General features: G+C 44.4%; 2 protein-coding genes across 5 annotated transcripts in view; one reads left to right on the top strand and one right to left on the bottom strand.

Annotated features, from left to right (window-relative positions):
- Positions 1–2838, bottom strand: part of PRPF39 (pre-mRNA processing factor 39) — a 32323-nt gene extending 29485 nt beyond the window's left edge. Inside the window, exon 1 of one of the 2 annotated variants that reach the window (XM_075843954.1) lies at positions 2419–2838. The gene's annotated coding sequence lies outside the window, so the exon portion shown is untranslated. The remainder of the gene's footprint in view (positions 1–2418) is intronic. The other variant, XM_075843953.1, reaches the window with a different exon arrangement.
- Positions 2426–13311, top strand: DORIP1 (dopamine receptor interacting protein 1). Of its 3 annotated transcripts, none has more exons than XM_075843956.1 (5): positions 2426–2793; positions 7357–7881; positions 9168–9257; positions 10144–10278; positions 11145–13311. In XM_075843956.1, the coding sequence occupies exons 1-5, from the start codon at positions 2684–2686 to the stop codon at positions 11326–11328; spliced, it is 1044 nt and encodes a 347-aa protein (XP_075700071.1). In that variant the 5' UTR covers positions 2426–2683; the 3' UTR covers positions 11329–13311. The 3 variants fall into 3 exon arrangements, with proteins under 3 accessions (XP_075700071.1, XP_075700073.1, XP_075700072.1); XM_075843958.1 differs by having other exon boundaries at positions 2701–2948; XM_075843957.1 differs by having other exon boundaries at positions 2701–2968.
- The last annotated feature ends 13226 nt before the right edge of the window (positions 13312–26537 follow it).

Here is a 26537-nt window from a genome sequence, read left to right as displayed (position 1 = left end):
TTTGTTGCGGATCCTGATAACACACAACGAAAGTTTTTTTGCGGACAAGTGGACTGCACCGGTTCTGTGGTTTAGCGGCCCGCAAAACCACTATGATCGTGTACATGAGGAAAGTTCAGACTCTCCAACTATCGGATATATTCGAGGACTAGGAGTTAACAAATCACTAAGCTATAACAAAGATCCTTGTGGTACCCCACTGCTGACTTCAGCCCGTTTTGAGTAAGTACCAATTATAACGTCTCGCGCTTTGTTTAATGTCGTTCATCAAAACAGGACGTGATGACAAATTTTTTTTTTTTTGCGGAAACAATAGCAGTCGACTATGCGAATGTTTCTGCTAAAATAACGGAAACCCTGCGGAACGGAAACAAATGGTAACCATTTGAAACGGAAGTATTACTATTGAAATCAAATTGTAATGCAAACGGAACCTATGGTTTCCGCTCATCTCTTCCTCTGACGGAATGGAGGAACAGAAACCCAAAACAGAACCCTACGCTGACGTTTGAAGTGGGCTCACGTGCGGAGCCTGCTCCATACACTGCAGGTGTCAGCTGTTTTACAGTTGACATGCTGCTCTAACCGTCAGGAACAGCAATTGCGCTGTTTCTGGCCATTAAAGGGTTTTTTCCACAAGGGACATTTATGACATATCCACAGGATACGTCATAAATGTCAGATAGATGCGGATCCCACCTATCTCTAGAATGGGGTCCCGTAAACCAGTTCTAGCCTTTTGTGCTCACGCTGCCTCCCGGCCACTTATGGAAACAGCGTAGCTCGCTGAAGAAGCAGCCGGGAGGCAGCATGGGCACAAAAAGATAGAATGGGGTTTAGGGGACCCCATTCTAGAGATAGGTGGGAACCGCATCTATGGGACATTTATGACGTATCCAGTGGATATGTCATAAATGTCCATCATGGGAAAACCCCATGCTGTTCAATAGGGACCGCAGCATTTAAACTGTTAGATGGGGGGCGGCCCCTCTGACAGCCCAATATGCGCCCTCTCGCAACGTGATCAGGGGGCGCCGATGGTTGTCATAGCAGCCAGAGGGCCTAATAAAAGCCCCCAGGGCTGCCGTCGGTCTACCTCTGCTAAGCCATGCCTATGGCAGGGCCTAACAGAGGCCTATAAAAACAACAATATACTGCAACACATTTGTATTGCAGTATATTATACCAGCAATTAGTATATTGTACTAACAATCGCTGGTTCAAGTCCCCTAGGGGAACTAATAAAACGTGTAAAAAAAAAGTTTGATACATTTTCAGTTGTAAAAAATAAAATATTTTTTAAAGAAAAAAAAAAAAACGGTGTAGCTGCGTCCGTAAAAAAGTCCAAACTATTACAAAATACCATTATTTAACTCGCACAGTGAAGGACTTAAAAAAATAAATAAATAAAAACACCAGAATCGTTGTTTGTCACGTTCACGCTTCAAAATAAAAAATGATATAAAAAAAAACAAAACATCATAAGTGCCAATAAAAACTACAGCTCGTCCCGCAAAAAATCAGCCCTATTTTCGGTTGTCAAACCTGGGTGTGTCTAAGGCCTTATTTACACGAACGTGTTTAACGTCCGTGATACGCGCGTGACAATCACGCGCGTCGCACGGATCTATGTTACTCTATGGGGCCGTTCAGACAGTCCGTGATTTCCACGCAGCGTATGTCCGCTGCGTAAAACTCACGACATGTCCTATACTTTTTTCACGCATCACACACCCATTGACGTCAATGGGTGCGTGAAAATCACGCCCAGCACACGGAAGCACTTAAACATTTCCTTCATTTCTTTTTCTAAACCTCAGAACCGCGTCATAAGGATGGCATATGCGTGAAAATCACGCAGCCACGCGCCATTCACTGATGATACACGGAACTGCAACGCGCGCAAAACTCACACGTTGGTGTGAATAAGGCCTAATAGTCCGAAAAATACGGTATACGCTTAACGGCTACGTCATGGAAAGACTCATGAGAGCGCACGATGTATACGTCAAACAGGTATCGAACAGTGACATCACCCGTAGGCTGTAGTGCGAAAAAATACGTCATGAAAAGGGCACGAAATATAGGTCATTAAACGGATATGGAACCGGATGGACGAGCAGTCCCCCTCCCCCACACCGCTGCCATATCGAACATGAATACCCCTTCAAATCGATTTTGACTATTGATTTTTGTAGTTTTTGGCACATTTGCAAAGTTTTACGACAGATCTGGTCTACGGCCCCAACGTGCAGCACAAGTCCTGCTCTGGACATTGTAAAACGCAAACATCGCGCATAGGGGGCGCTACGAGGCCCAGCACGACGGAGGAGCCGCATGAACATTCACGGCTCGATGAAATGGCGCTGCACGGCGAGGACTTCCCTCTCACACTCGGCCAGTCCCGCCATTTTATACCTCCTCACACACGTACCGGCCACTACAGCGCGCTTCTTCCGTCTCCGGGGTGTTCTCTCTTCCACACCCGTCTTTCGTCTTCACACACACTGGGAAAGCCTGCTCAGTCCGTGAGGCACCGAACTAGCAACACGCCGCCAGAAAGGGTCGCTCCGCCCGACGAAAGCACGCACGGTACTACGTAACGTCTGACGTAGGTCACCGACGTCGCGTTCCTCAGATACCAGCGTGGAACGCAAAGACCGTGGTGACGTCACGGTTGTTTATGCACGGCGCTGGGTGGAGGAGCGGCTGGGTTTATGTCGGTGCTTGCTGGAGCCGCCCCTCGGGGCCCCGCCAGTGTTCTCCGGGGCTGAATACGAACGCCAACAGCGGGTGAGGATCCGAAGGTTCCCGGCTCAGATTGTGCAACTGCACTGCAGGATGCCGCAGGCCGTGTTGTTGTAGCACAGCTCGCATTCTATTGGCTGGACGCAGAGCCAATGAGGGAGAGGGCTGCCAAAACAATCCTGTCACAACAACTCTGATAGGTTACTATATATTACTGACAGTATGTGTTAGCACCTATATACTATACACTATATACTATACACTCATATCTGTACTGCAATATGATGCACTTGTCAGGCTGCTGACTTGCCTGTCACTCTGCTCGGGGGTGGTCTGACTTGCCTGTCTGCTCTGGGGTGGTCTGACTTGCCTGTCACTCAGCTTGGGGGGTGGTCTGACTTGCTCTGCTCTGGGGTGGTCTGACTTGCCTGTCTCTCTGCTCGGGGGTGGTCTGACTTGCCTGTCACTCTGTTCGGGGGTGGTCTGACTTGCCTGTCACTCTGCTCGGGGGTGGTCTAACTTGCCTGTCTGCTCTGGGGTGGTCTGACTTGCCTGTCACTCAGCTTGGGGGGTGGTCTGACTTGCTCTGCTCTGGGGTGGTCTGACTTGCCTGACACTCTGCTCTGGGGTGGTCTGACTTGCCTGACACTCTGCTCTGGGGTGGTCTGACTTGCCTGTCACTCTGCTCCGGGGTGGTCTGACTTGCCTGTCACTCTGCTCCGGGGTGGTCTGACTTGCCTGTCACTCTGCTTGGGGGTGGTCTGACTTGCCTGTCACTCTGCTCGGGGGTGGTCTGACTTGCCTGTCACTCTGCTCCGGGGTGGTCTGACTTGCCTGTCACTCTGCTCGGGGGTGGTCTGACTTGCCTGTCACTCTGCTCCGGGGTGGTCTGACTTGCCTGTCCCTCTGCTCGGGGGTGGTCTGACTTGCATGACACTCTGCTCGGGGGTGGTCTGACTTGCCTGTCACTCTGCTCCGGGGTGGTCTGACTTGCCTGTCGCTCTGCTCGGGGGTGGTCTGACTTGCATGACACTCTGCTCGGGGGTGGTCTGACTTGCATGACACTCTGCTCCGGGGTGGTCTGACTTGCCTGTCGCTCTGCTCTGTGGTGGTCTGACTTGCCTGTCGCTCTGCTCTGGGGTGGTCTGACTTGCCTGTCGCTCTGCTCTGGGGTGGTCTGACTTGCCTGTCACTCAGCTTGGGGGGTGGTCTGACTTGCTCTGCTCAGGGGTGGTCTGACTTGCTCTGCTCGGGGGTGGTCTGACTTGCCTGTCACTCTGTTCGGGGGTGGTCTGACTTGCCTGTCACTCTGTTCGGGGGTGGTCTGACTTGCCTGTCACTCTGCTAGGGGGTGGTCTGACTTGCCTGACACTCTGCTCTGGGGTGGTCTGACTTGCCTGTCACTCTGTTCGGGGGTGGTCTGACTTGCCTGTCACTCTGCTCGGGGGTGGTCTGACTTGCCTGTCACTCTGCTCCGGGGTGGTCTGACTTGCCTGTCACTCTGCTCGGGGGTGGTCTGACTTGCCTGTCACTCTGCTCGGGGGTGGGCTGAACCACCTGTAGCTCTGCTCAGGGGTGGTCTGTTGTTGCTTTCCTCTGGGGTTGGCTTGATGTGTCTGTCGCTCTATTTGGGGTTGTAACCTGGACTCTGGTTACATGGCACGTATGGTGCTTTGCTAGGATGGTGTTATGTCGCTGTACTCCTGGCGCTATTGTTGCACTATGTGGACTGATGAGTTTGTCTTGTTATTTTGGGGTGGCCGACACTTTTCTCGGGTGGCCTGATGAGCAAACAGCTCTGCTCAGCTGTTTAGTCAGCCCCATAGACTTTGATTAGAGCAGCACGTCGCATCCCAATGTCCACTTCTCCTAGCCGCTTTCTTCCGGGTGGTGGCAATGGGGAAACGGTGCCCCTTATTGTGGCGAATGGTGGGGATCCCAGCGGTCGGACCTGTACCGAGCTTGCTAAAGAATGGAATACCCATTTAAGTCCTCTTTTGAATATTTAAGGCTTCGTTCACATCTGCGTCAGGGCTCCGTTCTGTCGGAGCTTCCCATCAGAACGCAACCCTGACTGACACAAACAGAAATCGTAGGTTTCCTTTTATATCACCAGTGATTTCCGGTGCAAATGGTTTCCATTTGTCACCGTTGTGTAAGGGTTCCGTCGTTTTGATGGAATGAATAGCGCAGTCGACTACGGTATTGATTCAGTCAAAACGACGGAACCCTTGCGCAGCTGAGACAAACGGAAACCATTTGCACCGGATTCGTCACCATTGAAATCAATGGTGATGCAAACGGAAACCTATGGTGTCCGTTTGTGTCAGTCAGGGTTCCGTTCTGACGGGAAGCTCTGACGGAACACCAGAACGGAGCCCTGACGCAGATGTGAACGAAGCCTTAGGCCTCATGCACACGACCGTAGTGTTTTTCTGGTCCGCAAATTCCAGGACCATGTTCCGTGAAATGTCCTCCGCAGTTCATCCGTATGTAATCCGCAAAATGCGGATAAAAAAAAAAAGCCTAGGTAAAACAGGATGACGACAGAACTCATTCCCGGTCGTCGCCTAGCAACACTTCCGCAAGTCCGCAAACTGCGGTTGACACACGGGCCCATTGACTTCTATGGGCATGTCCGCATCGAATTTGCGGACCGTAATAAGACATGTCCTGAGTTTGTGCGGCACGGATTTGCGGACATGCGGGGACCCGTGAAAACACGGATAGTGTGTATGGGCCCATAGAAATGAATGGGTCCGCAATTCTCCCGTGGATTTTCGGGGGAATTGCGGACGCAAAAACACGTTCGTGTGTATGGGGCCTTACCCATAGAATTATTCTATGTAAACAGTTGAGTCACTTTGTAAATACATTACTTATCTTGTACTGATCATGAGTCACAGCCTCCGAGTGTAGAGCTCGGCTGCTTATTGCGGCTTCAGGGCATCTGTGACATTCACTGCTACATTCAAGCTCCTCCTCACTGCGGTCGTCCAGTGCTCGGGACCCCCGTTCTAGTGATTACTGGGGGTCCCAGCATTGAGGGTCCCAGTGATCCTATGGATTGTTGATAAATGTCCTTTGTGGGACTATCCCTTAAAGCTCATCAATTTGTTTTCTGTGTAATACAGGACAGGACAGGCCGCTCTTTGTATCCGCTCCCCCACGTCAAGAGATGACGCTAAACTGAGGACCCCCCTCTATTCATTTTCAATTCTCTAATCGACTGTATGAAAATCGTTTTTCTAAACTGGACAACCCCTTTTTGCCCTAACTTGCCCAGTCGTGTGAATTGGGTCATATAAATTAATTGGGTCCGTGTTCTATCCGCAAAATCGCAGATAGCACACGGACAAAAAAACACAGTCATGTGCATTAGGCCCTACAAAAAAAAAGTGCCTGCAGCTAAATGACCCACAAGGAAACGTTCTCGAGATCGGTAGGCCTTAAAGAGGCTCTGTCACCAGATTGTCAAATCCCTCTCTCCTATTGAGTCTGATCGGCGCTGCAATGTAGATAACAGCAAAGTTTTTTTTTTTTTTTAAAACGATCATTTTTGCCCAAGTTATGAGCAATTTTATATTTATGCAAATGAGCTTTTCAATGGACAACTGGGCGTGTTTTCTCGTTTTACCAACTGGGCGTGTATTGTGTTTTTACCAACTGGGCGTTGTGAATAGAAGTGTATGACGCTGACGAATCAGCATCATACACTTCTCATCATTCCCACCCAGCTTCTTTCACAGCAGACACACAGCGTGACGTCACCCACAGGTCCTTCAACATTGTCGTCGGACAAAGAAGATACATCGGCTCTAGCCGTCCGAGAGGGTAATATGCTCGTCTCTAGGGAGTTTGCTATGCTTACCTGCACACGGTGATGCTGCTGCAAATTCAATTGTACTCTGACGCCTGGAGCTGATGTGTCTTCTCTCTTCCGACGCCAAGGTTGAAGGACCTGTGGGTGACGTCACGCTGTGTGTCAGCAGTGAAAGAAGCTGGCTGGAAATGATGACGTCACCCACAGGTTCTTCAACCTTGGCGTTGGAAGAGAGAAGACACATCAGCTCCAGGCGTCAGAGGGTACAGTGCAGGGTATGTGCAGGTAAGCATAGCAAACTCCCTAGAGACGAGCATATTAACCTTTTGGACGCCTGGAGCCGATTTATCGTCTTTGTCCGACGACAATGTTGAAGGACCTGTGGGTGACGTCACGCTGTATGTCTGCACTGAAAGAAGTTGGGTGGGAACGATGAGAAGTGTATGATGCTGATTTGTCAGCGTCATACACTTCTATTCACAACGTCCAGTTAGTAAAAACACAATACACGCCCAGTTGGTAAAACGAGAAAACACGCCCAGTTGTCCATTGAAAAGCTCATTTGCATAAATATAAAATTGCTCATAACTTGGGCAAAAATGATCGTTTAAAAAAAAACAAAAAACTTTGCTGTTATCTACGTTGCAGCGCCGATCACATGCAATAGGAGATAGGGATTTGATCATCTGGTGACAGAGCCTCTGTAAGATGTATCTGCCATAGATGATTTCGAACATTGACATTGTTACTGATTATCATCTTGTGACTTTTTCCTTTCTCTCCAGGATGAAGACATTGTTTCAAGAGATTAAAGCTTCCATTAAAAACAACTCTGACCAGGATCGTTCCTTCTGGAGGCCGGTACTCCCATGGGGAGGTGTCTTCACCATTAAGGCGGGTAGAAAAGCCGTGTCTTGTATGCCGCTGTATGTAGAGATTACTCTGAAGAACACGTGCACTATTGATGGTTTCTTAATGCTGCTGTATGTTATCTTACGTGAGAATAACACTTTCCCCCGGGAGCTGGCGCACTACTTGGGACGGGAGTTTGTGGACTGTTTCCTTCATCTGATGGACACCTACAGCTTCACGTCGGTAAAGTTGCTGTGGATATGGGACAAGATGGAGAAGCGGCAGTACAAGTCCGGCATACGGAAGGCCACTCTCGAGATTGACTTGTTTGGCAACGAGCACGAGAATTTCACAAGAAATCTGGAGCATCTTATGGCCACGATACAAGAAAGTTACTGTTCTAACTCCAGATGCCCACTCCGTGCCCAGGAGAGCCACATGCAAACTATTCTCATCAAGTAAGGAATATTTATTTTGCTGGGGTAATATTGCACAGTCGCCGAATATTGGGCCTCATCTTACCAAATCTAACAGAAAAAATGTAGCGTGGTCGCTCAAAGCAACCAATCAAAGTGCAGTTTAAAGGGTCTCTGGTCAAAATCTATACACTGTGTTGGGCCTGAGGGGGCGGAGCACGACAAGGATTCATGGAAGAACAGAGAAAAACAATAATTGTGTCATGCTCCGCCCCCTCACGTCCCCGCACTAGGCGTATCATAGTGCATTCATTTTGCCCATTGTTTTCCTTTAAATAATAAATGCTGATCTCTAATTGGCAAGTGAAACTCTGCCTTGAGTGAAGGCTCTAGCAGCCAATCAGAGCCGTCATTCATAGCAGAGGGGAGGGGCTTGCAGGGTGCGGTGCAGGAGCGCTTGCACATCAAGTCCCGCCTCAGTGGCACTTGCGATTCGCACACGGGGGGAATTGAACATCATTTTCTCGGTTATGCAACTTGCATGACCGAGACAAAAGGTAAGTTTAAAATGCCCCCCCCCTTCTCCTTTATTGCTCTGTCAGCAGTTTTGAGGCCACAAAACTGCTGACAGGTTCCCTTTAATTTAACTATATACTGAATTTTACCAATGACTTCAAGCTTAGCTCGGCTTTTGAACATCATCCCTGTACATAAAACTTTACAAACACTTATCCATTTGCCATCCAATAATACTTTCCATATTTTGGTGGTTTCTTGTTTGCCCTCACCTTTTGCAGTATCCCCTGCTTGTTCAGTGTCTGATGGGAACATTGCCAACAATTCTAACCATAGTGCATTGTATCACATGCGTTTGTTTTTTAAGGGTATCTCTTTCTATACGGACCTGACAAATTCTAAGTGCATTTCAGCAGAATTTTGAATGCAGCTCTGGATGCAAATGGAGCATAAAAGGTTGTTGTAATTGTATTTGAAATGGTTAAAATACAGGAATTCACAGTCTACGCCTAGCAGATGAAAATAATAGGTTTGGTGAAAGGTGCGGAGCTTAGGCTGCTTCATCTCTGGCTTGAACATTTCAAAATCCTCCCCTACTGCACGGACTGCATTTGAGACCAAGCAACGCTATGCTCCGCTCATTTCCAACACTATCTGAAACATGAAGAAAACCAATGTGAGAGAGGTTGCTGCTCCTCTAGCAGAAGTCATTGCAGTCTGATCCATAGGAAATTACTTGCTTAGCCACAACCTAAACGAAAAGTTTTGCCTTGTAAGTACAAGTTATGTCACCCGCTTACTGTTTCCTCCAGCCCTCCTCATGACATACCACATGGAGACCTCATTCAGATGGCGGTGCATGAGCTGTTTTGTTCCCGGATTGAAATATGCGAAGAGATTGGGTGAGTGACCTGGGTGACATTTTTATTTTATTGTAATGTATCTATATGGTGATTATAAGCACTTTTGTAATATACATTAAAAATGTTGTACTGTTTCAGCGCTGCAGATATTATGTATCCACTTTACATAGAAGCTGCAGCACTCCGCTGTGAGCCGAATTCGTCAGTGAGCTGGACTGACTGCTCGGCTGACAGCCTTTGTGCCTCTAACATCACATCTAACCCTAATACCGATCAACGAGTATATTACAGCTTCATACAACCTCCAGGACCATAATACAGCACCTATAGACTAATGTGGCCCTACTGTACATCCTTATGCCTCCGATGTCCTGCTGAGGTTTTTTTGTTGGACGCTCCATCGGATGCTTTATTATGGCACTATTCTCTACCTTGGTAATACAATGCAGTACGAAACACTATATGAGGGAACGCGGAGTTCTTAAAGGGGTTGTCCAGTCATAAGAAATTGATGGCCTATCCTCAAGTTGGGGTCCGACGCCTGGCACCTCTGCTGAGCAGCTGTTTTGAAGGGGCCACGGCGGTCGTACTAGCACTGCTTCCCCTTCATTACTGTCACTGCTGGTACTGTGAATCGCCGACACACTTGTAGCGGCGTTTCAGTATTACAGCCTTCTCCCGTTCACTTCAATGGCAGAAGGCTGTAATACTGTGAACCGCCACTACAAGTGTGTCAGCGATTCACAGTACGGAATGAAGGGGAAGCAGCGCTCCTACGACCCACACCGATCAAATATTAATGGCTTATCCTACCCTATGACTGGAGAACCCCTTTAAAATTCTGCAGTTCGGTGCCGCATGGACTCCATGTGGCTCTGATCAGCACCCATGTATGTTTTATTTTATTTTTTTCTGTATCTTCCAGGTGTGGCTGCCTGAGAGAATTTTCCCAGAGAGTTTTCTGTCATGGAGCTCCGCCGTTTGTTATCTTAAACATGGAACAGTGGAAGTCGGAGGACCTGGCTTATGTACCATATTATTTGGATTTATCCGATCATAAGTAAGTAAAGAACAATCAGAATCTCTGCATTTAGTAGACCGCCCCATTGCATATCTCCTCACATGTCAAGGGACACCCATTCTCCAGATAGGGTCCCAGCGCTGTATATTTCCTAAATGGTTAAAGGGAATGTCCACCATTTAACACCAGTTATTTTTTTCAGCTTTACATTCTGTTCTCATTCATTTCTTCATATATCTTTATGGAAGTCAGAGCTCAGTTTTTCTACTACATTACTTCAAATCCATTGCATAGTCACAGATGAAATAATAAAATTCTGGCTACTTGCAGTCACCACTAGAGGGAGCTCACTGCATACAACAGCTGCTAAGCTCCCTTTACTGGTTGCTGCTGGCAGCTAGTATATAATCATTGAACGCTGTCAATGCTGGGTATTTGGAGCTCTGTTTTAGAAAATTAGAGCACCAAAAGCCATAAAGATATATTATGAAATCAATCAACGCAGAATGATGAGCCTATTTAGATTAAAAAATAAAATGGCGTTCAAGGGTGGACGTGTAGATTTGACACGTTTTTGCCTATTCAATGGGCTGACAGTCACCTGCTTTACCTTTTGAGATCCTTTTATCTTCTTACATCATTAAGGCCTATGTAACGATACTTCGGTGGGGGTCCTTGAGCTTCCAAGTGCCAAACCCCTTCGGATTTTTCTTTGGTTCTCAAAGTTAATGTTGACGTCCTTCCATAGGGTTGAATGGGGCTAAAATGCGCTCTACGGTCCCATTCATTTATATAGCAGCACTATCACCATAGGCCTGAGACCCAGAGATCTCTCCGAGCTTAAAGGGGACAGTGCTAGGAATGGGATAAATGTCACTTAATTTTTACATCTGATCTGCTTTCAGGTATCTTCTAGAAGGTGCCACTCTTTTTAACAAGGAAGAGCACCATTACTCCGCAGCTTTTCAGATTGATGGGTATTGGATGCATTATGACGGCCTTAGGAATGTAAACTTAATCCTTTTACACAAACCTCCGGAGCTGCTCCTCTTGTCATCGTTAGTTTACATTCGTGCAGCAGAGAAATGACCGGGAAATGTCAATTTGTATTTTTATTTTTGAAACAATTGTATTTTTAAAAGGTACAATTTGGAAAAAGTGGAAATTTTAGAAAAAAAAAAGTTACATTTTTGTAATTGATATAAACTTGAATCATGTTGGTGCTGAATAATGATTAATAATATCTTCTACAAAGTAGACAAGAGGCCATTGCGGTGTACCTACATACCGTGGACCCGGTATTCTCTATAGATGTATATGGAGCAGGTAACGTCTCGGAGACATGAGATACTTCATTGACCGTATGAGGTCCCACTGATTTGATAGGTATTTCATGCATTGCTGAGAATATAATTTATATATTTATACTATATATACATGACAGACTTAGTTAAATCCGACGCTGGATTTGTGCCAAACTGCCCTGACAGGTTTCGCTATACATTATTTTAAAGGGAACATGTAAGCAGGGAGGCTTGCTTTAGATTAAATCATATTTTCACCTCCGAAAACCATCAAAAGTAGAGTAACTTTGTAAATACATTGCATTATCTCGTGCTGATCCTGAGTTATATATAATTATTATTATACTCCAGAGCTGTATTTACAATTCTGCAAGCTTAAAGGCTGAAATCTCCAGCATTCTTTGCGGACTCGGCATCTACACAGTACAGTCATCTAGTGTAAGAGAAACTAACTATCCCACTGTATTCTAGAAGATCAGCTAAGCTGTTAGGGGTGTATCTGATAAGGTTGTTGACTATTTTCAATAGCAACCAGCAGAATAGTGAGTGCAGCTCTGAAGTATAATAATTTGGAGTGCAATTTGGGATCAGCACAAGATAAGTAATGTATCTAGAAAATGATGGCATTCAAAAATGAACTTACCATTTAAAGGGGTAGTCCAGAACAGTAGACTAAGGCTATGTTCACACGTAGTGAAATTGCTGCGGATTTGCAGATGGAAAGTCGGCAGACAAATACAATAGTAGCAAAGTGGACAAGTTTTTTAACAAATCTCATCCACACGCTGCTGAAAATTTCTGCGGTGAGGATTTTTAAAGTGCACGGATATGTTGCAAAATCTGCAACAAAACTATGGTTATCTACGCAGCGAAATCCACCTCCAGATAGTCAGATAGTAAAAGAAGTTTAAAGTAAAAAAATATATATATTCACGTTGTGCTACTGTAGCAACGGGTCCATCGACCCCCGACTCGTCTCTGTACACCCGGCCTCCAGTGATGACATGTGGCGACACGTTGCCGCTGCATCCAATCACAGGTTGCAGCAGTCACATGTGGACCAGCCGAGGCTGCCATGAGAGCACAATGGGAGGTGAATATAGCTTTTTGTGTTTTTGTTACATTTGCCTGTTTTCAGCAGCATAAAATCAGCTACAAAATTCACACCAAATTGAGCGCGACTTGGTGCAAATTTTCTGGCGGATTCTGGGTCGGATTTTCTTAGGATTTTAACGCAGCAATTCCAACTGGTGTGGACATGTCCTAAGGGTGTGAACCAGCAGAGAGTGGAAAAAAGAGCCCTGTAAATATTCTTTCATTCCGCTGCTCATGACTACAAGCACTTTTATAAATATTACGGCCACATGTTGTACTATGTAATGCCACATAACACGGCCACTCAACCGCGATCCAAAAGATAGTGTTGGAACCATTCATGTGACCATTGAATGTGACTTCACAGTGTGGCCTTAGTTACCAGCAGTTAAAGGGGTAGTCCCACCCAAAACACCCTTTTCCATATGCCCTATTAAGGCATATGAAGGTCCGCTAGAGCGGTTAAAGGGGTTTTCACACAAAACATGTATCCCGCTATCAACAGGATAGGGGATACATGTGTGATCGTTAGGGGCCTAACCACTGAGACCCCTGTAATGAGATCGGAGGACCGAAAGTCCCCCTATGTGCTCCATGAGAATGGAGTGCTGGTGCCCATGCTCGGCCAGTGCTCCATTCATTTCTATGGGACTTCAGGGACCGCTGTCTCCTACAGCTCCATAGAAATGAATGGAACACTGGCCGAGCATGCGCACTAGTTCTCCATTCTCATGGAGCACTTCGGGGGACTTTTGGTCCCTCGTTCTCCTCATTGCTGGGTGTCACAGCGGTCAGGCCCCTAACAATCACACATGTATACCCCTATCCTGTTGATAGGAGATACATGTGTTTGTGGGAAAACCCCTTTAATCACTGGGACAGCTTCATTCTAAGAAGAGGTTGTCCAGGTAGGACAACTCCTATAAGGGACTGTTTAGTGGACACAGTTGAGGCCTCTTGTTCTGCAATATGAGGGCAACTGTAATGGAAAGGGGCCAATCCCGGTTACAGATTGTGTTTAGGAATCAATTTTTACTGTACGATTTATAATAGGTATATATTGAAGTTTCCTACAGCAATGAAGCACTTTTGCAAAACTTTCCTAGAATAATCTGCAGAATGAAATCATGACCGGTCATTTGTATGTACGATATTGAAAAATGTTTGGGAGCAATAATGTGGCTGTAGACGTGTGCAGTGTTACGTATTACGAATGGTTACTATAAAGTTGAATAATATAGCTGGAATACATGCGTGTAATGGTAAAGTTATATACGTGTTTAGTGCTACTATGTTATAATTTATATATGTGGTCAGGATTCTGAAAAAAAGTAGATTCACTTGATATCTATTCAGTTTTTAGGTTAATGCTCAATGTCAAATCATGCTGTCGTTATTTTATAGGGGTAGATCGCTAGGATTGTGCAACTAGCGCTGCAGCTCCTTCATTCTAAGAATTGGTGGGGGTCCCGGCCATAGCGCCCACCCACCAGTCAGTGAGGGACGGCAGGAGAAACGCAGTATTATATGGTGGCCATTCAAATAAATGGCTATGTAATACAGGGATGGGACGGGTCAGCCAGAGCAGAAGCAACTCGTGCTCAGGTAATAGGACATATGGATAGGGTTTATCCAGAACGGACAACCCCTTTAAGAAGTTCACCTGGCTGCTTCTGTTCCTCCCATAGATTATAACGAGAGAGCGACTGCACATGTATGGCCACCTTACCACAAGACCAGCACCCAATTCTCATGTTTGGTGGGGCTCCCAGCAGTCCTACCACCACAAAGCAGACATATATGTCATGTCCCTATGATCGAGAACGTGTCTGGTTACTATGGCCACCTATTGGGTAGTGTGTTATCTGACAACCAGCCCAACTGCTGCTCATGGCATACCTATACTCAAGCCATACCCTTCCCACTAGCAGTCAAACCCAATAGCCCATTCATAGTGGTAGCAATACCGCCCTACCATTGTAACATGGTGCCTTCCGTTTTTTTGGCGCATCAATAGACCATTATATATTTGCACCTATAGACGGTTGCATTAACCAAACGATTGCTCAGGGAAAGTGCAGCAGGATCATAGTATAGAGGGAAACATTTAACGGACTGCTGTGCAGAATATAAAATGAACACTTGCCTTTGGTACCTTGAATTCCAGGACTGCCTTGTGGGTTAAGGCACAGAGCACATGGAAATTTCTCCCTCCTGCCTAACCATTTTCTACATTTATGCATTTTTTTTCTAAAATTTCCAAAAATTCTATCGGTGTACAAACCCTGGGTTACACTTTTGTTTTTACTCTTGTACATGAAATGTTCAGATCAATTTGTACAAAAAGAAAAAAATTAATCTTTCACCGCCCCTGGTATAATAAGGGCTTGTTGCTTGTTCACACTTGGCATCCAAGAAGAATGTTCAGACTATGATAGTTCTACAATGTAGAAAGTATAAAGATTTCATGGCTTACAATGATTAGGTGGGAAATCATCTATGCAATACTTTGTAATTCTTTGTATACCTTGGCTTTTTTTTCCAGAAATAAATTTTATAATTACAATATTTGGTTTTGGTGTTTTTATTGCATTTGTTAGAATTGTGTTTTCTAATTTGAAGGTTCTCGTCCCAGACATTAGTAGCATGTCCTGGCTGTATTCCACCAATGTCCAATAGGATGGAGTCCGAAGTAGCAGCGGAACTAGGAAAGTGCTGTGCCACTCAGTCTCCTGCCATCTCCAGTCAAATTATCCAAGCGCCCGCCATGCAGCCTTGTATTATCATTTCATATTTTTTTGGTGTATTATTTAGAGGAATATTCCACATGCTAGTTCCCTTCTGTACACACCAAATCCGCAGGGGGAAATATATAAACGGATTTACACCGGTTTTCCTGGCGGAAAAAAGTTTTGGTGCACGCCAAAGTTACACTAAAATTTGCAACTTTTTACACTTCTCGCCCTTTTCCAAAAGTGCAGAGAAAAGGGGGTGCAGCCTCCACGGGAAGGAAAGATTTATCACAACTAAGCCAGACACTGGTATAAAGTTATGGAGCAAATCTTCACCTGCACGTAGCGGGCGTAGATTTGCATTCTGTCGCACGGACAGCCAAAGATGCGCCAAATTTATTAAGAAGTCTGCACCTCTTAATAAATTTTCCTCCGACGTATATCAGTTTGGGACTGCCATTTGACACACCAGTGTTGGGGTCCTTTTACACCGGCCAATTTGGGCCATAAAAGCGAGTGCCGATCAATGAGACGGCTCGTTAATCGGCGCTCGTTTGCTCCTTTCATAATGAGCTATGATCATTAATGTATGGGGACGAGCGATCGTTACTCTGACCGCCCGTCCCCATGCATTTCTATCACATCGGCAGAACATCTCCGTTTACATAGGGAAATGTGCTGCCGACAACGATAATATACACAGAGCAATGATTGGGAACGAGCGTTTATATGAACTGTTGTTTGCCCAATCATTTGCCCGTGTATGGGCCCCATGCACACGACCGTATTTTTCATTCGTAGAAGTCCATGGGCGCTTCCGTAATTACTACGCCAGGGGATTACCCTAGATTCCTCCATTTATTTTGTGGATCCGTAAATACAGATGCACTACGGAACGTATTTACGGACATCCGGTATATGCAGAGGACTACGGATCGGTATTTACGCACAGTATGTACGAATGAATGAATGAAAAATACAAAATCAAAAACATCTGAAAATGACCAGAGCTGTTTTCAATGGAAAACAACCTCTGATTGTCAGCTGTTTTTGAAGCCGAAAACGTTTTTTTAAGGCGTTTTTTGAAGCCGTTTCTGGAGCTATTTTTCCATTGACAATGAAAAACGGACCCAAAAACAGCTCATGAAGTGACATGCTCCTTTTTACAGGGCGTCTTTTTAAAACGGCGTCGTAAAATGCCCAGTCTGAACTAATCATCGTTTTTCCCATTGAATTCAATGGGCAGATGTTTGTAGGCGTTTAGCTACCGTTTTTCAAAGCGTATTTCGAGGCGTTTACGTACCGTCTTCTCCATTCACACCCAAGTCATTCTGCTGGTTCCTCCTTGAAATCTTTCTGCGGTTTATCATCATGTGACCTTACAACTTCGCTCTGACTTATCCGAGCTCCCACAATGCACTGCACCCTCTGGTTTCAGGAATATAGCAGAATTCTGAATTTAGCTTTTTGCCTGAACCGAGAATAAGTAAAGCAGAGTATTGTGAAATATATATAACTTTTGATGCAGAACTAAACTGTGAAATGTTGTAAATACGCTGTGCAAAAGTGGAGTTTTCCTTTAAATTAATTAAAGGGAAGCCGCCATGTTAAATGTGCTGCCGAGTCTGTGGGCAGCAAGTTAAAGATTCAGTAGAACTTGCAATTTAGTGACTTAAATTGCTGCTCATTTGAGGCATCGAAGTCCAGAGGGCGGATTTACTCAGTGACTGGCAGAGTTTCCTGTATAAGCGTGCGTGAGCTGTCAATCAATGGTTTGGACCGCCCCCTAGACTCATAAGCCCCAAATGAGCAGCAATAATATGCTAAAATAGACTAAAAAATTCAATAGATGAGAGTTTATCAATAACATGTGAATAAGTCTATGTTCACAGCATCCATCGGGGGATCTGTCACTTTTTGCGGCAAGAAAACGACAACATGCAACGCTATTCCTGCTGTCAAATTGAAGGAAATCTCAACGGACCCCATTACAGGTGAATAGGGTGTGTTCATCGTTCGGATCCGTTGTACGATGGATCTGTGACAGCAGAAGACATGATGTCAGTGCGAACAGAGCCTTCTATTTGCCTATGCATAGACCTAAGAAAGATGCCTTTTAAAGAAGACCTGTCACAAAAATAAGAGCCCTTTATTAAAGGGATACAATGCCCAATCAAGTGGGCACAGTAGCTTTACCAAATCCCTCCCCTGAAGAGCCACTGAGTAGGCCAGAAAAGTAAGTCACTTATAGGTCATGTTAAGCATGGTGTCCTCTCTGCATGCAAGCAGCGTGTTTTATAATATCAATCATTTATTTATCTAAATCACTACTTGTTCTCTGCTCAGGAGTCCAATGGGCGGTCCTACTCAATGGTTGACAACCTTTACACGTAGCGTAAATGCTGCGAATTTTCCACAAACTTATTTAGTTACGGAAAATCTGCAGCATAATATGGTAGCAGTAGAGTGGATGAGATTTGAACAAACCTCATCCACACGCTGCGTAAATAAGCGGAAAAAACGCTCAGAAATTGACCTGCGGTGCGGTTTTTTTAAATCCGCAGAATGTCAATTGTGTTTGTGTCATCGCTTTCCTGTTGCGGGTTTTCCCCAGTGAATTCAATGGGGAGGTAAAACCTGCAACAAATAGCAATGTTTTGTTTCTTGTGGCGGAAAAGCTGTGGTTCTGCAACAAAAAATAAAAATCTTATACTTACCCAAGAACTCTGTTTCTTCGTCCTGACTGGCCTCCTGAGATGACGTTTTATCCCATGTGACTGCTGCAGCCAATCACATGAGATGAAACGTCATCCCAGGAGGCCGATCTGCAGGATGTCAGAGGGTAAGTACGGGAGTTTTTTTTTGTTTTTTTTCGTATCTGATCTTCCGCAGCGGACATTCCGGCTGAAAAACTGCACCAACAGTGGTTTTTCGGACGGAATTCCCTGCATCCACCAGGGCGGATATGCTGCTTACTTTTACGCAGCATATCTGCCCTGTGTAAATATACCCTATGAGTGTAAATATAGATAAGGGTGTATTCACACTGTGCGTTTTTGCAGCGCGTTCGAAAACCGCACCAAAAAACGCGTGTTTTCAGTTTGATTTTCAGATGCACGGCAAAAATGCAGTGTGAATACACCCTGACTGTCAATCACTGAGTAGGACCACCCAGTGGACTCCTAATGGAAGAACGAGTAGGGATTTAAGTCAATAAATGACTAGTTATATTGAATATTTTCCAACAAAACTATATCTGAACCTACTGAGCTTCCCTATAATATGCTGCCTGCAAATCTGACTTAATTTTCAATGCAACAGGTTCCCTTTAACCCCCGGGTTCTTTCTATTGCTTAGGAGTCAGGGCTGGCTCTCATGAAAGACTCAAAGGGTTCACAAAGGGGCAAGCTATTTTCTAGTGGCCCATTTGGCACTTTTAGAGACCTAAATTATAGTGGAGTATTACTTAAATATCTATTTCCTGACATAGTGGACTGTAGCAACGACAGGTTCCCTTTAAGAGTAACGGTGGCAGAATATAGCCAGAGATGGAAAGAGAAGTTCACCTACACGCCAACTGCGCTGTATAGAGCGATGTGTTATCCTTGTACCCAGTTCTCATTTTCCTCAGCGTAATAGTATCCAGGCAATATACTATACATTAACTATTTATAGACTAAATCACAGGAGGCTACGGCCCTTTAATGAGCACTGGTGAAACACAAATCTTCTCATCGCACACCTGAGCCCCCAAGATAAATGTATAGAATATATGAATGGAAGCCCCAATGAATTGTATGTAGGAGAAATAAGCAGACTTCTAGTAGTGGCGGAGTAGAAAAGAAGTCGGGAAAATATATATTTACACACAGGACACGGAATAAGATATGCCCATAACTGCCCTTACATGAGTAGTCTCCCACCTGTGAAAAAACTATAACTCCCAGCATACCCCGAGAAAAAGGAAAAAAAAAAAAGTATGTCTGAACTTCTGTAGTCTCCAACCTGTGGCCCTCCAGCTGATGAGTCTCCAAGTACCAGCATGCCCTGACATGTTAACAGCATTTGGAGGGCCACAGGTTGGAAACCACTGCTCTACTTAATCTTCTTTTATCTTATATAGTCTCATATTGCAATTAATACAGAGAAATAACATTATTCTATGTGTCCCAGATAGGCCATTTCTCCCTCCGGTTCATAATACTTTGTCTGCCTGTAAGACAACTGGCTGCAGCAGGAGCCTCCCCACTGCCTGCAGTAGAACACACCGAAAATGGGGGAAAAAAAAATCATCAGGAATTTAACTAGTGTTTTCTGTGGGTTTGTTTCAGGAACATGCAGAAAACCCTGGAGCGGGACAAACAGTGTGGACACTTATTATCTTTTAGCATTCATTTCTAGGTCTAGTGTTGCAGATTGCAGGCCTTCGAAATTTAATTTCAGCAAAAATATGGTTGCTCATTAATGTTGGTATAACTTTTGATTATTTGCTGAAACTGTAGTTTGCCTTTAAGGATTTACTTGTGTCTGGACTGCCAATTTTTTCAGTACCTGTGCAGTATCTGGTATAAAAGTTATTACAATACTTGTAGATATATGTATTGTGCTATTCATCAAACAATTCATTTCATATTCATGTCATGTACTTAAAGAGATCATAAGAATAAATTTATTTAGAACACGAAATTCCATGAAATGCAGATTAAGACCTTTGCACATATTATCCCAGCTTTCTATATGATAAGATATAAGCAATTCTATCGCAGTGCAGCGCTTCCTAATTGACCTGTAATTATGCTGTGGGACAGAAAGCCGCATCTACCTCTGCCTCACAGAGACCCCCAACAACCGCTGAAACGAAGCGGCAGAAGCGCTCTAGTGAGAACTGAGACACTTAGTCTCCGATCAGCTTTTCTCGAAAAGCCGAGCAATTGGTGACGGGCTCAAAAGAAAGTCTATGAGCCCGTACACCAATTGCTCGGCTTTCCGAGAAAAGGCGATCAGAAAAGGAGAAGCTCACCCGAGCACTTCTGCGATTGGTGGGGGTCTCAGCGCTCAGACCTCCACCAATCAAAACTTCTGACATGTCGCTATGAAAATGTCAGAAATGTTTTGAAATTCAGTTACACTTTAAAAGGGTTTGTTCAGAACTTTTAATTGAAGACTTGGGGGTCTTGCCGTAAATATAGGTGTGACACCTTGTACTGCAGCTCTGCCCATTCAAGGGAACAGACTGCTACTGAACACACATTGATGGTCTGCCCTATAAGAAGCGATCAATTCAATCCCAGACAAAATGTCCATCTTTGAACACCATTTTACAGCTTACATATAATTTTCTGGAACATTCTGTATTACACTCCAGAGCTGCATTCACAATTCTGGGAAGTGTCATCTGTACATCAGCTACTGTACACTAATCTGGATGATCAACTGATCCCCGGCATGATAGGAGCTCAGCTAAATTGTTAGAGATGTATCTGACAACAAGGTTGTTGACCGTTTCCAATAGCGTCCAGCAGAATTAGGATTGCAGCTCTGGACTTACAGACTAACTTGGGATCACTGCAAAACAACATATGTAATTTATTTACAAAATTACTCAACTGTTATGTCTATTTCATCTGGGTGTAAACGGACATTCAAAGAGGAACATACCCCAAGTCAAAGATTCGGCACATATGGAGAGTTTTCATTATACGTGCCAATATAACATCCAATTGTGTGTGTGACGTGGCACAGAACTACCCCAAATTTTGGCTGCACTTACCACGCCAAGTAACCCTGTGCTAATTTTGACTTAATGGTATCGTCTTTGTTAACATACAAAGCTGCATTTTGCTTTCTGCTGGTTTGCGGTTACCGGTCCATCATGGGACCTCACATTACCTTTCTACAGATATAAAGTTGTCTGATTGGAACTCGACTGCGGTCTGTTACCAATAGCAACCAGCAGAATTTTGAAAGTAGCTATGTATATTAATGGTGATAAAGAAACTTTGTAACTCAAAATCAACACAAAGTTACGGAATACACATTACAGCAGTGGTCTCCAACTGGTTTCTTTCCAGCAGTTGAAAAGCTACAACTCCCAGCATGCACTGGCAGACGATTTGTAGTTTTGTCACAGCGTCAGCGTGACAGGTTTGAGATCGCTGCTTTACAGTATAAAGAGAAAGAATGTATTACAGAAAGTTCGCTCAAGCTATGACTAAGGACCCTTGCGGGCTGAAACGCGTAAGCGTGGTGCCGGGATTTTTGTTTTAATCTTTTGTTTTAACATGACCGAATAAACCATTTAACTTTTATACCGAGTGCTGGATACACCATCATTGTTCACTTCCATTACACTTTACAGTATACCCGTCATATATACACAATAGTGAAGACGATCATTATGAGCAAATATTCATAAGAATACAGCATAACAAATCACTTTACCCGGCTGATCTCAGTGAGACATATCCTGTTTTGTTCCAATCATCCTATTGGTTTTTCGTTTATAGGACTCATCATAGGCAAAACCAAAAGTCATGGGACTGCAGTCAAAGCACTCGTCACTCATTTCTATTGAAGTAATAAATGTTTCAATTAAAAAGCATTACGGAGCCTACACACCCTAAAAAAAACAAAAACCTGTGACAATGGCTTGACAGATCAAAAATGGAATATTATTATACTATAGAAATTCTTTAATCCAACATCAATGGGGTCTGATAATAAAGAGTGCGGATATAAAACGTACTTGTATGGAAAGAGAAGCTATAGGGTTTTCCAGTTTTATCTAAAGCGTTCTGGAAGCAGATGGCTCTGGTCACGGAATAGCGGCCGAGCTGCAGTTCTGCAGCACGGCCACTATGCGATGTACGGAGCAATCTGCTTCCATTGGGGCAGCTGATCGGTGCAGGGTACGGGTGTCAGACCCACACCGATCATATACTGATGACCTGTCCGGTGGATAGGTCATCAGTTGACCGGTAGTGGACAACCCCTGAATAACAAATAAGTTCCAAACTTTCTAATATACTTTGTATCAGTTTATCACTATTTTTAAGATCTCAAAATACAGCGCTCATTACAAGCGAGAGATCGGATACATGGTGAAAAAGTATGTCAGCTGAATATGATCAGGGCAGGTTCTTAGCTTCTGGATGTAAACGATGAATGTTTTCATTCAGTGACAACAAGCAGAGATATTGCAATTGTGTGAAATTGAAACGACGTAAAAAGTTGCTGAACTTTTAATGAAGACTACGTTCCGTGTGACATGAAGTCGACCACAAATTGCAGTACAGTCACCTCGACTTGTGGTCAACCGCAAAGAAAGCTGCAAGCAACCTCGTTAAAAAAACATCAGTTCATCGGAGACAGAGTTACAGCACCATTCGGTCGGATGAGCCTTTTATTTACATTTGCTCAGGAGGTTCGGGTATTGTCTGTCATACACCCATCTGAAAGCAGCCTAACACAAAACGTGCTACGAGAATCAGAAGTTTCCTAATAGGATAACGCGTTTATTGCAGTTCTGTGCTGGATTATTAGATTGAAGGGATCACTATAAAAAAAATATACATAAACATGGGCTAGCGTCATAATTAGCCTATAGCCAAAAAAAAGAGAGTCGACGCCAAAAACCAAAAACTCCAGTCTTTTTCTGCAGATATGTCCCGCTACAGCCTCACCTGAGTCAGTCAAAACAGTTTTGTAAAACTTTCTTTCACCTAACGTCTATGGTCACCTATGGGCTTCAGTTTTACCGTCTCTTTGCATTAGGCCAGGGCTCCGGAGCCACCTCTAGTTTCGGTAAAAATTAAGAGCTTTTGCGCCATCATGCAAACCCAATATTTCCCTGTGGGTGAAAAAGTTGCACAGGACGTTTGCCTGCAACTTTTTCCTCTTATAGGAAACTTTAAATTGTAACTTAAACTTTTTTTAAAAATTTGACATGTCATGGGATTTGAGTCGGTGGGGGTCTGAGCACCGAGACCAAAAACAAAAGCGGCAGAAGCACTCATCGATCAGCAGCGATGCGGTACAGCGCTCACCCAATCGCTTCTGACGCTTTGTTTTAGCAATCGCTGGGGGTCTAAGTGCTCGGACCTCCACCGATCAAAACTTCTCACATGCCAAAAGTTTAGTTACCCTTTAACATGTGTCGGTAAAGGTATGTTCGCATGGAGTGTTTTCAGCCGTTTTTCGGGCCGTAAACGTCCCGAAAAATGGCAGAAAAATCGGAAGCAGAACGCCTCCAAACATCTGCCCATTGATTTCAATGGGAAAAACGGCGTTCTCTTCCGACGGAACGTTTTCTATGCGGCCGTTTTTCAGAACGGCCGTGTAAAAAAATGGCCGCGAAAAAGAAGTGCATGTCACTTCTTCAGGCGTTTTTGATAGACTCTATAGAACAACCGCTCCAAAAACGGCAGTGAAAAACGCGACGGATTTAAAAAACGTCTGAAAATCAGGAGTCTTTTTCCCTTGAAAACCGCTGCGTATTTTGAGACGTTTTTTATTTTGTGTGTGCACATACCCTTAAGGTAACCCTTGAAGTGGCAGTGGAGCTCTAGTCTTACTCTAGCATTCCACGTATAGCAAACCTGTCCAACAAAGAATTCTTCCACAAGCGCTTTAAGCTACTGCACAAGCAACCAATGTATTTCCCCTCGACTCTACCCCATGAATTGCGTTGCATCCCTTTGACCTATAATGCAAGAGGAAACAGACTGGGGGGGGGGGGAAGACAGATAGATATTTAGTAATAGTACGGGTAAATATTTCCAGAATAAACTGCATGATGAACACATGGTTTGCCATGCATAATTATTTCATGACTCTCTATAAGAAATCCATTTTATCAAATATATACGTACATATAGAGGATAGCACTGCAGGACATTATATAGTCCGGACGTTGAAGAACGGTCTGAACACTCAGACGCATAGGAGTCCTTCCATATCTTGACAGGACAGATCCAAAATGTTCATGTCAAGACACAGAAAGGCTGATACATCTGCTATAGAACATTTCCTCCTAAAATTAAAGCAGTAACTAGAAATTCTGGGGTCCTTGCCCAGTCTCTGCGGAGATGAAGAAATTATGCGTTCCTTTAGTTAGATCCGTTTCAGGTGACAACCAATATGGCCGCCATTGCAGCTCCCCACGTCAACCAGTTCTCCCAGACTGGTGAGTTTCCAATCTACTTAGTTAGGGGCTGTTCACATCTGCGTCGGTGGGACTTTCCTCACAGATTCCGTTGTTTTTGCCGGACAAAGTAGCGCAGCGTGCCGCACTATTATGTCCAGCAAAATGATGGAGACTGGATGGACCCCATTAATGTCAGTGGGTTCTGTCTGGCGGCGTTGGTTTCTGTCATGCAACGGATTCCGAGCTTCCGGTATTCTTGTTGTTAGCGAAACCAGGAAAGCAGATGTGAACAGGCCCTAATACTGCTGCATAACTAGGTAGAGATCAGGTTAATGCACATGGGACAGATTTGCCGAATTTGCGCAGAAAAGCCACGAAAAATATGGTGCAGTTTTGCCGCTGTAGATTTTGAAAATAATTTTTTTTTTTAAATGCGCCAGATTTACTATTGAAATCTGGAGTACATGTCGTGCGCCACTTTACCGATATTAGAGTTTTTTTTTTGTATGCTTCACGAGGGGTGTGGCTTATCTGGAAAGAGGCGTGTTCTACTGGAAAGAGGTGCGGCTTAAAGTGTGACAATGGGCACCAAAAATGTGCCAAAATTTTGGCACAAAGACCTGGCGTAAACGAAGCCAACGAACAGGCGTTATAAGGAAAAGTGTCTAGCAAGATGCGCCAAATTTATCATACAACGCGCACCACTATGATAAATTTAGCGCATTTTCTGACTGCCTTATCTAAGTTTACGCTGTCTAAAACTCACATAGTATTAGTAAATCTGCCCCCATGGGTTTCAAAGCAGCGACAGTGGACGTCATTGCAGAACTTCAAATCTACAACAAATCCGCAACATAAATTGACATGATGGGGACTTAAAAAATCTGCACCGCAGGTTAATTTCCACGCATAAAAATTACACAGCGTCCAAAAAACATTTAATAAAAAGGTCATCAACTTGGCCGCTGCTGTATCTCGCTGCGGATTTTCCACGTGCAATCCCGTCCTGTGAACATTTACCTTCAGCCTTCAGGAAAGCTTAGCTATGAGCCTATGGGAAGTGTAATGGGAGCCAAATTAGTGGTCACCCAATTTTTACAGATATAACGAAGGAAGGGATAAAAATAACTTTCAATTACTGGATCGAAAATCACGACTCAGGAACTTAAATGTGAACGTCCTTCCTTATAGATCCAGAATTCTGTGCGGATTCATTTCTTTATAGCGATAGCAGCTCCACTTAAAGAGGCTCTGTCACCAGATTTTGCAACCCCTATCTGCTATTGCAGCAGATCGGCGCTGCAATGTAGATTACAGTAACGTTTTTATTTTAAAAAAACGAGCATTTTTGGCCAAGTTATGACCATTTTTGTAGTTATGCAAATGAGGCTTGCAAAAGTACAACTGGGCGTGTTTAAAAGTAAAAGTCCAAGTGGGCGTGTATTATGTGCGTACATCGGGGCGTTTTTAATACTTTTACTAGCTGGGCACTCTGACGAGAAGTATCATCCACTTCTCTTCAGAACGCCCAGCTTGTGACAGTGCAGATCTGTGACGTCACTCACAGGTCCTGCATCGTGACGGCCACATCGGCACCAGAGGCTACAGTTGATTCTGCAGCAGCATCAGCGTTTGCAGGTAAGTCGATCTTACCTGCAAACGCTGATGCTGCTGCAGAATCAACTGTAGCCTCTGCTGCCGATGTGGCCGTCACGATGCAGGACCTGTGAGTGACGTCACAGATCTGCACTGCCAGAAGCTGGGCGTTCTGAAGAGAAGTGGCTGATACTTCTCTTCACAGCGCCCAGCTAGTAAAAGTATTAAAAACGCCCCGATGTACGCACATAATACACGCCCACTTGGACTTTTACTTTTAAACACACCCACTTGGACTTTTGCAAGCCTCATTTGCATAATTACAAAAATGGTCATAACTTGGCCAAAAATGCTCGTTTTTTAAAAATAAAACCGTTACTGTTCTCTACATTGCAGCGCCTATCTGCTGCAATAGCAGATAGGGGT

Source organism: Rhinoderma darwinii, chromosome 12 (assembly GCF_050947455.1).
Source record: "Rhinoderma darwinii isolate aRhiDar2 chromosome 12, aRhiDar2.hap1, whole genome shotgun sequence".
NCBI lineage: Eukaryota > Metazoa > Chordata > Amphibia > Anura > Rhinodermatidae > Rhinoderma > Rhinoderma darwinii.
The sequence above is the reverse complement of the archived record's forward strand: the minus strand, read 5'-3'. Positions and strand labels throughout refer to the sequence as shown.

Coding starts and splice junctions, on each gene's coding strand:
- DORIP1 (XM_075843956.1), top strand. CDS start 2,684: ATGCACGGCGCTGGGTGGAGGAGCGGCTGGGTTTATGTCGGTGCTTGC. Junction 2,794..7,356: donor AATACGAACGCCAACAGCGG/GTGAGGATCCGA, acceptor CTTTCTCTCCAG/GATGAAGACATTGTTTCAAG. Junction 7,882..9,167: donor ATGCAAACTATTCTCATCAA/GTAAGGAATATT, acceptor TGTTTCCTCCAG/CCCTCCTCATGACATACCAC.